Source organism: Papaver somniferum, chromosome 4 (assembly GCF_003573695.1).
Source record: "Papaver somniferum cultivar HN1 chromosome 4, ASM357369v1, whole genome shotgun sequence".
Classification (NCBI taxonomy): Eukaryota; Viridiplantae; Streptophyta; class Magnoliopsida; order Ranunculales; family Papaveraceae; genus Papaver; species Papaver somniferum.
This window is the reverse complement of record NC_039361.1, coordinates 136,669,793-136,683,794: the sequence shown is the minus strand read 5'-3', so window position 1 is coordinate 136,683,794 and position 14,002 is coordinate 136,669,793. Positions and strand designations below refer to the sequence as shown.

General features: G+C 35.6%; 1 protein-coding gene, 1 long non-coding RNA gene and 1 pseudogene across 2 annotated transcripts; 1 reads left to right on the top strand and 2 right to left on the bottom strand.

Annotated features, from left to right (window-relative positions):
- Nucleotides 1-2,422: 2,422 nt before the first annotated feature.
- On the bottom strand, nucleotides 2,423-7,880 carry LOC113273172. Its single transcript, XM_026522933.1, has 2 exons — nucleotides 7,819-7,880; nucleotides 2,423-3,353 (listed from the first exon to the last, which is right to left on the bottom strand). The coding sequence occupies exons 1-2, from the start codon at nucleotides 7,878-7,880 to the stop codon at nucleotides 2,423-2,425; spliced, it is 993 nt and encodes a 330-aa protein (XP_026378718.1).
- A 1,213-nt stretch (nucleotides 7,881-9,093) lies between these two features.
- Nucleotides 9,094-10,210, bottom strand: LOC113274298. Its single transcript, XR_003322936.1, has 3 exons — nucleotides 10,157-10,210; nucleotides 9,377-9,484; nucleotides 9,094-9,224 (listed from the first exon to the last, which is right to left on the bottom strand). It is a non-coding gene; the product is annotated as an uncharacterized LOC113274298 (long non-coding RNA).
- Nucleotides 10,211-12,443: 2,233 nt separating this feature from the next.
- Nucleotides 12,444-13,198, top strand: LOC113273171 (annotated as a pseudogene).
- The last annotated feature ends 804 nt before the right edge of the window (nucleotides 13,199-14,002 follow it).

Sequence of the window (14,002 nt, the reverse complement as noted above, 5' to 3'; positions counted from 1 at the left end):
TTAGGTCTTGAATAGCCGAGTCATTATTACTTGTAATAATAATATCATCGACATAAACTAAAACATAAATGGATATCTCCCCTGAATGAAAAATGAAAAGTGAGTAGTCAGCACGGGATTGAACAAAACCTTCATTTAGTAATGCTGCAGAAAACTTAGCAAACCATTGTTGAGAGGCTTGTTTGAGTCCATATAAGGACTTGTTTAATCTGTAAACACGGTTATCTCCCTTTTTATGAAAACCTGGAGGCAGTTTCATGTAAACTTCTTCTTGAAGATCACCTTGTAAAAAGGCATTATTAACATCCAATTGATGAAGATGCCAATTATTAATGGAAGTAATAGACAATAAGACATGAACATAAACTAGTTTCGCAACAGGAGCAAAAGTGTCATGATAATCAATTCCTTCTTGTTGATATCCTTTACCAACAAGACGAGTTTATGACGGGCGATACTTGATTTTAGATACCCATTTACATCCAATGGTTGTTTCGCCAGGAGGAAGATTAGTAAAGGTGAAAGTATCATTGTCTTGTAAATACGTATGTTCTTGCACTATGGCATCACGCCAGACAGGAAGTTTTATACCCTCTGTAAAAGTGCTAGGTTGATCGTTAGTGATAACGGATGATAAAAACGCACGATGCTGCGGAGTGAATTTATCAAAAGAAATGTAATTTGTAAGGGGATACGGAGAGTTGGATGTACATCGTTTAACTGAACAAATGTAATCCTTGAGATGAGATGGGCGATGGAATTCTCTAGATGATCGCGGAATAGGTGGAGTATGGTCAACTGGAGCTGTAGGACTTACTTGAATAGTGGCAGTTAGAGCATCAGTTGCAGCACTGACGTCAGGAGAAGAGGATGGGACGTCTGGGTTGGATGAAAGTTGTATATGTGATGATGGTGAAGTGTCAGTGTTAGAGAGCTCAGTTGTGGCAGGATGATCGTGCCTTGCAGTTGCTAGAGGATTAGGAGATTGTATAAAAGGTGGCAAATTCGAAGGGTCGTCATAATAAACTTCGTCTTATGGAGGAAAATACAAAAAATCATTGCTAGGAATGATAACATCTTTAAATGGAAAACAATGCTCTTGAAAAACAACATCATTTGATACAAAGGTAGTTTTAGTTTCAATATTTAAAACAATATAGCCTTTATGATTATTTGGATAACCAAAGAAAATGCCAGGAATCGTCTTGGTATCAAATTTAGAAGAAATATTTGTGTTTCGAGCATAACACAAGCAACCAAAAACTCTCAAGTTTCGATAATTTGGTGACTATCCCAATAGAACTTCATGGGGAGTTTTATGTGAAAGGATTGGAGTTGGAGTCTTATTAATTAAATAAGTTGATGTTAAGATGCACTCACCCCACTAAGTGATAGGCAAATTTTCCTGAAATCGTAATGCTCTAGCCACATTAAGTAAGTGACGATGATTACCCTCTACCACTCCATTCTACTGAGGGGTAACACAACTGCGTTGATGATGAATACATTTTTCAGCGAACCAAGTTTGTATTTCACGAGATAAAAACTCAGTCCCATTGTCAGATTGGACTCGTTGCAGTATAGGTAAATGAGGCATAGAATTATCTGTGGAAATACACGTAATATGTCGTGAATATTGGGTAGCAACAAAAATAGTGAAAAATTTGATGAACTTAAAAGTTTCACTTTTGGTATGCATAAGATAAACCCAAGTGCACCTGGAAAAGTCATCCACAATGGTTAAGAAGTAACGTGCACCAGAAAGGGAAGGGGTAAATATCACAATGGATTAATTCAAAACAACGTGTAGAGGAAATTTTATTTTTATTAAACGATAAACGACTCTGTTTTGCCAGAGGACAAACATCACAAAAAATAGAAGGACTAGAATTAATGTAATCAAAACTTTTACATAGAAATTTAAAACGTTCTAAGCTAGTATGGCCTAGCCGGCAATGCCATACATCTAATGACGCTTTATTACATAAGGCATTGTGCGTCATTGGCATTTGCTGATGAACTTGAAGATGATATAAGCCTGGGAGAAAATCATCCTGACCAATCACTTGTTTCGTGACTCGATCCTGAAAGAAACAAACATTTTCAAAGAAATAAGCGATACAATTTGATTGGAGAGTTAATTGACTCACATAAATAAGATTAAATTTGAAATATGGAATGTGATGCACATAAAGTTTAAGAGTTTGCGAGAAGACAACTTCGCCAATGTGTTTAACAATGGAGAATGAACCATCCGGTAATTGCATTTTGATTAAAGTTTTGACAGGTGTATAAGAAGTGAAATACTATAAAGAATTAAAAATGTGGTGTGTAGCACCACTGTCGACGAACCATGGATCAAAAGATATGGTTAAAATCAGACCTGCAAAGTTTGCACGAGGTTTCATTTGTGCAGACTTAGCTAAGGACTGATGAGAGCTAGGAGACGTGCATATTGATCCGCGGACAAAGATGGAATAGCTGGTTGAATGGAAGATGTGTCAGTTGGCACGGCTGTAGCAGCAAAAACAAGTGGCAGAGTATTGTTGGCTGGAGGCAGAGAGCTGTTGGTGGTAGGGAAATCATGGAGACGGTAGCATTTATCTCGAACGTGGCCGTGTCTGTTGCAGTAATCGTAGTGTGGGCGCTGACGTTTGTTATGGCTTACGGGAGCACGAGAGGTTGATGGAAAGTTCCGATTAGAATTGAGAGCAGCAGCGTCAACAGTTGGCAAGGAAGCAGTAGTTATGTGTTGTTGTTCTTCTTCCTGTTGAACCAGGTTGAAGATGCGCAGAGCAATAGGGAAGGGTTCCATAGTCAGTATTTGACTGCGAAGATTGGAGAACCTGTCGTGGAGACCCTGCAAAAACTCCATGGAACGATCTCTCTCCAGCCTTTCCAACATGTGCTTTCCAGCACCACAAATACAAGCTTCCATAGAAGCGACCAGAGAATCATACTGGTCCCAAAGTGTTTTTATTTTTGTATAGTAGAGTGAAACATGCGTAGATTCCTGCTTGATGGAAGCAATTGTTGATTTCAGATGAAATAGAATTGGAGCATTGGATACACAAAACCTTACCTGCAAGTCCTTCCATATATCATGAGAAGAAGCTGTATAGAGACAGCTTGCACGGATGTCTGGATGGACAGAATTGAGAATCCAACTTCCCACTAGGTCGTCACAACGTTTCCAGCAGCGATGGGTGAGATCATCTTCTGGAGGTGGTAAGGAGCCATCGACAAATACCAATTTTTCTTTGGCATTCAATGACTTGGTAATTCCTCGAACCCGGGCACCATAGTTATCAACTTGAAGCAATGGAGTAAACAGAATAGTAGATGGATTATCACTAGGGTGTATAACATAGGGATCAAGGATTCATGAGTTGATGGTATTCGTTTGGTTTGAGTTGTGAACTGGAGAGTTTGGGGAGGATTGATCTGGTTCAGGCATGGTTAAAAATCTAGATAAAATATAAAGACAGAGATGAAGCGGAAGATTTGAAATTAGGATTCCTAGGATCTACAAGGATACCATCTTAAAACTAGAATGTAGATAGAGTTTAAAGTCTCACAAATTATGTATCGACTGTGATTTGATTCATTACGTATTTATATGAGTATATACAGAGATAGAAAGAGGTATTCAAAATCTAACCTAAACAATAAGAACGAGATTACAGGGTAGTTTCTTCTTGTTACAGCTTTGTTACAACAAAATACGAATACTGGAGACTAGGACTCAGTTGAAGACTTGCATCTGGTGGTTGTTGACTGTATATTTTCGGAAAGACTTGGTTCTAGTGTTAGCAGTTGACTGCTCAGCTGTGGCATGACATTTACACGTCCAATAGAGGCGGATACAATTTCTTAAGCTAGAGCAGTGACAAGGAATATGTTGCGAGGGCTATGATTCGTAAAACAGGCAAGTATTGTTCGAACCGGACCTGTGCTGGATAGAAAATGGATATCCGATTAGATAGTATTTGATTTTGAACCTACTCTAGCATGGTGATTGGTATTTGATTTAGATGCATCACAATGCACTTCGAACAGTTTGTTAAAGTTAGGAAGTGCAAAGGTATATAGGAGCAGACATGAACTTTTTCTATAGTAGAAGAAAACTTGACACGGATTCATCAAACCATATGAAATGTTTATCTTTTCAACTATCAGTGAGTAGCTGTAATTTTGAATCATATACTATGTCGTATCAATAGAGAAAACTTATCCTTAAAATTGAATCTTAGAAGGGAAAATGTGACATTTCGTAGAGTCTATTGTGTTTAAATTTTCTTTGGTGTATCCCCCCTGATCGGTCATGTTTTGCTGTAATTTTCCAGTAGTGGTTTCTGCTTTTCATAAAATTACCCTAATTTAAAAAAAAAAATGCCCTGACTTATGGACATGTAGGTAAGGAAGGGTGATACTCGTAGTTGCTAATTCTGCTGTCGGGGACTGGTCTCTGCTGGATTGAACCGGGGTTGGTTTTTATTACTGGAAAAATACGATTTAGTCAAAAAATCCAATCTAAATATACTAGTTAGTCCTGACCCATTCAACTAGGTACAAATTAGTCCTTTTTTATGAAAAGTACACAAATAACCTTCCTGATTTACAATTTAGTCCAAATATTTACAGTTTAGTCCAAAGTGACTCATGAAGATGTCAACAATTTTAAATAATATAAAAATAAATTAAAAAACAGGCACATCCAAAATTCACAAATAGAGGTGCCAAACAGGCCGGCCAGGCCTGGATAAGCCTGTTAATTAAGCAGGCTAGGCCTGGAGATCCTATGAGCGAGCCTAGCCTGGGCCTGAGCCAGGCCTGCTTTGAACTTGGCCTGGCCAGGCGAGCCTGCTATATTGCATATAGCGTTCAAAAATGGAAATTTGGACAAGAAGAAACTCCAACTCGAGACCTAAATAATTCCTAATTGCATTGTAGCCAGTTGGTCCAATTCGCTTCTTTGTTGTACTAGATCAGTATATATTATGTATATACAAAAGAAAACTGTTAATTAGGTACACTAACACGAAAATATTTTATTTCTACTTATAACTTTTCTTTTAAGGTGATGATATAAATTCCAACACGTCATTGACGTCTAGATAGGCAAAATTAAGCGACATTTAATTAACTTTAATGATGAAAATTAAGCGACATTTAATTAACTTTAATGATGAATATCTACACTAATGATGCATGTTTACTATAAATAAGTTAGTAATTACTATAATTAAGTTAGTAATATAAACATGAATCTTTAAAATATTATTGAGTCAATCAAACAAAAAAACGAAAAAACATTTTAAGGGAAGATATATTTACAAAATAATCTCATATTGGAAAGATATTATTTCAAATATATTTTTCCTTTTATACGTGTATAGCTACCATGAGATATAAATCCCTAATTAATGATGGAGTGCTGATCTTAAATAAATTCGAACGTGAAACAATTTCCATCACCAAACGTGTTCGAGATCTGTTGGCAGATACCCTCTCAAACTGTTCGAGCCACTCCACCATCCTTTTTGTTTGTACGAATAAATTCATCATGGTTTCTAATTATACAGGCCATGGCAGGCCTAGCCTGTCAGGCTCATACAGTCCCAGGCTAAAGCAGGCCTGGCCATAACAGCTTAAAAGGCCGAAAACTTGAGCCTGACCAGGGCCTGACAAACTTAAAAACGGTCCAGATCAGGCTTTGCCTGCTTAATACGGGTTAGGCCAGACCAGGCCCGGACTGACCTGGCCTCTTTGACACCTCTATTCACAAACTTATATATTTGGGAAGCTTTTTCCGAGATCTATAAAAAGCTTTTTCCGAGATCTACAAAAAGAGTATCCATATGACTATATAATTTTCATTATTTGTTTTTTAATTTACATTGGTGTACACATCTGGAAAAATCCAAAAAACCCAATATCAATGATAGCCAGACTGCCATTCTAGTCTATACATACTGACAAAAATATCAACCACACCAAGCTCTAGTTAGATAATAGCCGGATTTGCAGAGGTTGGTTTAGCAGTCAACCTGTATAAGGATAAAACGATAAAAACATAAGAAATCGCGGGTTGAAAAAGAAGGGATTAACCTTTCACCAACAACTATATAAGAAACAAAGCAAGAAAACAATCAAAGTAAAAAAGTTAGTCAGTTACTGACTTAAAGAGACACAATCTATTTGGGTCTACAGAACAGGCCACGCATACAGAATACCAGAGTACAAGTATGTACAAATCTACAAAAATAACAAAGTAGCGCATTTATTCAAACAAAACAATCTCTGCATTCATCACGGAGAATTTCATTATAGAAAATATGTACACATCTACCAGAGTATGACCGAAAGTTCACCATAGTTCAGAATAGCATACACAACCTTCTCCAACATGGTTGATACCCTACATATTACAAATACATAAATAAAAAACATATACGGTGTACTTTAAAGTGTACATGCTATATAAACAAAAATATATATACACCTCTACAGAAATCCTAGCAAATCCAACGTCCATGCAACTAAACATGACATACATCCATAAGAAAGAACAATGGTGTACAACTATGTACACATTTATAAAAGTCCGGAAAAATGATACTACAATTAAAGATAAAAATCTATGCAGTTGCAGCATAAGCTTATCAAGTCAATCTATGCAGCATAAGCCTTTCTATAGTGCATCAGTAGGCATCTATGCATCATAAGCTTATCAAGTCAATCTTTTTCCCATGTGCACAAATTTGTATACCCAAGTTACTTATGCAAGAATGAGCTTATCAAGTCATTTTTTCACATGTGCACCAGATTGTACGCCCTGGTTATAGTTTATGTGAACCTGCTCGCTCTATGATACATTGATATTCAAGCATTCCTATCTTCCTAGAAAGAATGTACACACTATAACAATCTGTAGTAGTTGAAAGTAATGGATGATATACCTCTTCGGTACTGAACTAAATGAAAGTGAAACCTCGTGGCTCTCCTTTGATTTGGACCACGAGTGTTCCATAAAAAATTCTCTGACTCGATCCTTCTATAAGGAGAAAACATCTTGATCAAGACCAACCTATAGTTATGAATACAAATTCAACGACTATTAGTACTAGTATGAGGGAGGGAGGGAGGGAGTGATGCATACTTGGTTATTCTTTGATCAAGATTATCGATGTATAGCCTTCTTTCAATGGACACTTATCTGGACATGATGATCAACAATGGTGAGAGGCAAACAGTGAGCAGCAATGGTAAGCAATAATCGTGATCCAATTTTCCCCTTCACCTGAAAGCAATCAATACCACTATGAGTATTAGTTTGTTAGATGAAAAGGTTCAGCACTGAAATAGAAGCAAAGATACAAACATACACTAAAGAAGCTAAATAAAACTGTAAGCATATTACATCATCAACTTTTTCAAATCCAAACGCATGACAACCCCCGGTAAGCATCATTTGTTGTTAATAATGAATACTAGAGATGACACTATAACAACTTTTTACACATTAACAATAAACAAGTGTACAACTATGTACACATTATCTATAAACATGTGTATAATTATGTATACATTAATATTCATCATGTGTACAACTATATACACATAGGCGACACACGTCGATGACTTCTAGTTTTGGTAAATTGGAAAGTGATAATGCTAATGATGTTCATATCTGGATTGCTTTTATATAATATATACCGTTTATGACAGACGAACCGAAAAACCCAAAATGCAAAATGCAAAATAGAGAAAAAAACAGAAGAAACAAACAGAAGAATGAAGATCCTTAATCAATACCTTTTAAATGTTTCGTCCTGTGGCTCGGCTTCAAATGGTGAAACCATAGAAGGAATCCCCATAGTGCAAGTATCAACTGAATAGTGGAATTATAGAATAGTTACAGACCTTGCAAGGTAATGTGAGATCGTCACTGGCAACCTTACAGAGACAATGAATATGTAGAATGTTTAATGATCGAATACGATAAATTTAAAAGCGAGAATTCTCAAGTCTGAAGTGGCGTTCTGACAAAATAATATCAATTAAAATTTAAAAAAAATATTTGTCAAATCATGAAGAAAATCTAAATTTTCTCAGATCATTTCTTAAGTAAGTTAAAATGAATATGTTCTTATTTTCAAGAGAACGTGGATGGAAGCTCAAGGGTGATATGATTCGGTTTTGTAATAACACCCATATGCATCTTAAAAATAAACATGTGTACAATTATGTGCACATTAACAATCAACAGTGTACAACTACGAGCACATTAAAAACTCAACATGTGTACAATTGTGTACACGTTAAGAATCATCATGTGTACAAGTATGTGCACATTAAAAATCAACTTAAATTAACCTGTGTACAATTGTATACACGTTAAGGATCAGGTTAAATTACTTATATCGTTTAGTGTTAAGTCTCATCTTTATATGGGAAGAATTAATTTTTTTTATTATTTTTTTTGATACGATACGGGACGAATTACTTGTCATCATAATAGGCTAATCATAATAAAACTAACATGTGTACAACTATGTACACATGTATACCCAGAACATATACACTCATGTGTACAATTATGTGCACATTAACGACTAATAGGTGTACAACTATGTACACATTAAAAACGAATATGTGTACAGTTATGTACACATTAAAAATCGATATGTTATGTACATAGTTTTTAGCATGTACCGTGGTGAACCGTAGAAAGGACAATTTGGCTGTTAATATCAGTATCTAAATCTTCTTCTAAATGATCATGAATACAGACAATCATGAAATGATAAGCAAAATATTATTACCATAGATGAAGAGCCTATAAAAAGAAATCAACATAAGTAAACAGATGCCGGTAGTTACCTTGCCAAAAAATAAACTTATGAAGTCAAGACTGGATATTTTTTTGGGAGTAGGGAACTCGCTGCAAATAAAAAGAAAAATAAATTCTCAACACTCAGCACCGTAGCTAGAGGATTTTCCTTGTCCTGCGAAGAGGAAAGAAGAACTAAGGTCTAAATAACTAAATTTACAATTTACACTAACATAAGGTAAGAAACAAAAACCATACAAGTTGTCCGCAACTGTTGAGACTTATCATCATTAAAAAATTTAAACTGATCGATCCATTTCATAGTCAACTCTACTTGTCCAGCAATATCAGGAGCAAAACCGTGGATAGGTTCATACAGTCCTGGTCCCTGAAGGAAAAAAAAAAGTAAATAAAACAGTTGTGGAAAAAGCATAGACACGAGACACATTACTTTAGAGGAAAAATAGGTTAGGGGCTTGGCTGTCTTTGTTCCGTCACAAACCAAAACACATAAAATTGTTACGAGATCCATGACTTTACCGAGTCGCCAATTCAAGCTGACGGAAGCATTCGTATACTCCCAGTAAGCATTGAAGCCTCATCGGACAGAATATCGCCGAAGACGTTGTTTGTTGTAATAGTATCAAACTGCGTCATGCAAATCAGTAAAGCATAAAGTTAAAGAGCAGCAAAATAGAGAAATATGAATATCATAGAAGCAGAAAACAAATTAACTTCCTCCAAAATATTTTCATATCTTTCGTCTTTAATTCTTTCTCATGCACCGCTAATTCCCTTTTTTATAGTTGCTCCAAGCAATAACATAATTCCATAGTAGAACATAAGAAACAAAAATGTGTATCAGTGGATTTGTATCACCATCTCACATATACAGTTCCTACCAACATTAGTAAAGCAACTTAGCAAGAAACTATATCTACATTATGTGTCACATTTAACCACAAAATAATATGATTTCAATACATTTTCAATCCCAATTTCTATAAACCGACAGCGGCTGAGATTAAAAGCTACATTGCAAAAAAAAAAATCGCAAATTGTCAAGCAAATCGAGAAAGCAGGTGAGAATAATTTATGCTGACTAATAGATATTTTATAGAGGATTTTTGTCGAATCCAAACTAATGAACTTGAACTCACTTTATGTATCCAACATAAGCAATCTTTTCCTGAACAGTGACATAGATCTAAAAATTCGAACAAATTGAATTAATAAGTTTTTGAAACTGTTTTTTTCTTTCTTTTTCCGGAATCGATTTAGAGATCGATAAATTAAATGATAATAATAGATTGAACTTACTTTTCAGATCGATTACAATGATGAAATCCACAAATTAATTTGATTGTATTGAATCTCATCAACGTTTTCCCTCGATTTGAAATTAATCTTCAAGAAAAAACGATGATGACGATTTAGGCTTGGAATCGAATTGAATCGAGTGTTTGATTAATTCTCAGATTTATGTTTGGAAGTTGAAAATATCGAAATTAGTTTTTAGGATTTGTTCTTCGATTGAGAAAGAGAGAGCTGCTAAGAAAAGGAAGTGAACAAATAGAAAATGAATTTTAAGAAGTGATATCACGTTTAGCTGGTGGGGTATTTTTGTCATAGAAAATAACGATTTTGGACGGAATCGTTTATAAAGGGACTAACCCGTTTTAAATTGGGTAGATTTGGACTAACCAGTACTAGGCCTGAAAGGGATGTACTAGAGCGTCCAAAGCCTAGCAAAAAGAGGATTAAACGTCAATTTCTACTTTTATTACCTCCTCCTGATCAGAACTATCAATTTTGCCCGTAAGATACTAACATGGATTAAATTCTGGAATCTGCAATAATGGATTTATGTGTTGGTTGTTATGTCGCGAATCTCTTGATAGTAATTGTAATTGAAATGGAAACCTCACTTTATCACCACGGGAAAATGTCTTCTGTACAAAGAGAACAAGCCTAACGCTAGAAGATTACAATGAAAACCTGGCATGCACCAAGCACAAACTAGGAGCTCAGACGAACTATTTTTTCTTAGCTGACGATATTTTTCCTCGTCCTGAAACAACTCACGGACCTCCCCGTTGCATCTCATCATACAAAGAACTAAAATTTCAATAGGGATTCAATCTGTTGATCTCTTGCCATATGGATTTCTAGGAGGCATCTCATCTTTGTTGTCCCTTCCAAATTCTGCAATATCTACTCCTTCGACTTAGTCTCAACAGGTATCTCTTCAATCAAGTCTGCAGATTTACTTTCAGGAGTCGGGAGCTTCAGTTAAGTACTAAAAGAGTTTTCGTTGCAATTGAAATCCTGAAGCTCACTATCTAAGCTCAAGGGACAAACTCTAGAGTTAGGAGTGAGCACTGTTTTGCAGTTTAGATCCCAAGAAATAATTGAGCACACCTGCAATAAAAAAATGTTATTATCCATGGTGAATATAGCATGAAGTTTTTTAACACGTTTTTCAAGGAACCTACTGCATTACTTGATAATTACATTCTAACCATCCTATGCCCAAATCTGGACATATCTGAAAAGCATCATGGATGGGCACCAAAACTAGAAAGAACAAGGATCTTGAGAGTTTCTAGAGCCTAGAGGTGCATTATTATGCACATTATGCACTATCAAAACATAAGGTCCCCAAATTCTATCATGTTGGCCGACTGCTAAAGCACATAATGCACTATCAAAACATCTATGCATACGCGTTATAGTTTTTGTTCAGATAGGGTTTGCAAATACATAATCCAAATCTTGGGCATTTTTCGTATGTATTGTTCAAACTCTCGTACCGAGAATGAGTTACAGGAAGATTTCGTACTATCTCTATATGTTCTCTTAGATATGCATGCCAGAGTTTGTAAGTACCAGGTTTCAGGTTTCAGAGCTCGTTCATAGATTACTGACCTTTTATTCAAGGGAGATTCATTAGATATCTCCACCATAGCTTTAGACTGAATGGATTTCTGAGAATTTTTTCTTCTTAAAGGAGATCATATTTGTGATCTTGGTTGGAACTCATGTTTACTTATTCCTGAATTTATGGATTTACATGCTACCATAGTCTTCTGGTAGGGCATTCTAACATTTACGTTCTTGTGAAATTTTGAATATTCAGTATCCTCATAGACTCTGGTAGAGGCGTAGACATCATTTAATAGAGAGCGATCTATTCAGAACATATAAATCATGATGAAGAGACGATTAACAAATCACTCTTTGATAATAATTTTGTTGTTGTTGTTGTTTTTTCCTTGATATATTTTTTCTTTGAAACTGTGTTGTTTTGGGAAGCTGGGATAATTTTGAGGCCTAAACCTTTTTTTTTTGTTGGGCTTTAGTGAATACTTTATTGTTGAAGCCTGCAAAACTCGCTCTTTCAACCTCACCATGGGAAGAAGATAGGAGAATCGGTTGTAGTGAAAGTGAATCATGGTTCGTGTAACTGATAAACTCGCTCACAGGTAATTGTTTGCCATGCATACGTCATCAGTCCACAAATATTGTTAGAAAACTATTTATCTCATGTTTACTTTGTTAAAGCGAGAGATAGAAATAAAAGAGAGAGAGAGAGAGAGACGGGCTAATGATTTTGATTGTTGGTCCAGAAGAAATAAAAGTTGCAATGTTGAATGCCATCAAGATTGGTTTATAGACGCTTGGATACAGCATGTGCTTACCAGTGTGAAGAGTTTCTCTGTGAAGCAATATCTGAGGCAATTCAACTTGGATTGATCCAAAGTTTCACTACTTGCAAGTTGTGGTGCACTGATGCTCACCCTGATCTTGTTGTCCCTGCTTTACAGAAGTCTCTCAGGTATGCATGATCAGTATCTTCTAGTATAACGCTGTTGAACACCAGATAACAATGATCTGACTTTATTGTTTGATGAAATATCTTCATATATAGGAATCTGAAGCTGGAATACCTTGATTTATTATATCAGATACACTTTCCGGTAAGCCTTAAGCCAATGAAGTATCCCTTTTAAAAAGGAGCATCTCCTCCCCTATGGACTATAAATCTGTTTGGGCAGGCATGGAGGAGTGTCAAAATCTTGGACAATTGGTGTCAGTAATTTTTCTTGCAAGAAGCTTCAAACTGTTTTGGCACCCCTCCTGTTGTTAATCAAGTGAACCCCTTCTTCTTTTGTGTTCAATCTTTTTTCTAGCATTTACTTTTTCTTTTCTTCTTCTTGTCATTTCTCCTACTTGCTGTTTTGATAACGAATGCGTTACTTGAAGGTGGAGGTGAATCCAGTTTGGCAAAACTCGAAACTGAGGGAATATTGCAAGGCTAAAGGTATCGTTAATCAGCTGCGTGTCGTTATACAGCCTTGAGGGAGAATGACTGATTCGAGAGACAATTATCCAAAACGTCGGACTACAAACGCTTGTTTTTATCTTTTGCCAAGCAGCGTTTTTAGCTGTTGGGTATCAAAATAGCAGCCACTATACACTTGACAAAAAGATCTAAAGTCGTACTGATCTTGCAGAGTCATACTACCTCCGTTTCTGAAAAAGAGATATTTCCACTTTTTCATTTTAGCCTAAAAATAAGCTAAATTAAAAAAAAGTAAAAATATCTTTTTTTTCAGAAACTAAGCCAAATTAAAAAAGTAAAAGTATATTTTTTCCATAAATGGAGAGAGTAATAAAAATATTTTGAGTTTAATTAAGCAAGTCTCGTCCCCTAGACTAGGTTAATAATCAAAATACAAGTACTTAGAGAAACTAAAATAAGTTAATCGTTAGATCCTGTATTACGATATATATACGTACCTTTCTTGCTCTCGGTGCTTATAAGGTTGTGTTTGATAGCAGGGAATTAGTTTCATGGAATAAGCCTAATTTTCATGGAATTAGATTCCCCGGAAACTCATTTCGTGGAATTATGAATACCTCCGTTTGATATCAGACAACTATTCCACGAAAAAGATAATTTCTACCGTTTGATTGCTCATTATTTCCACGTAAAGAATATATTTTTTCATATTTATTGATTTAAGTTGTGAGCCATAAAAGCAAATAAAACATCAGAAATCTAAACATTATGAAATACGTGGAGAAAAAGTTCTAACAAATGGAAACCCGAACTATATTTTTTGAAGCTTCATCTTTATCCATGCTAGCTTCCTTCCTTCG

What these genes read in the sequence shown, in the direction of transcription:
- LOC113273172 (XM_026522933.1), bottom strand. Translation starts at nt 7,880, where the DNA reads ATGGGGATTCCTTCTATGGTTTCACCATTTGAAGCCGAGCCACAGGAC. An exon ending in CAGGACGAAACATTTAAAAG is followed by an intron (nt 3,354 to 7,818) that starts GTATTGATTAAG and finishes TATACACCCTAG; the next exon opens with TGATAATCCATCTACTATTC.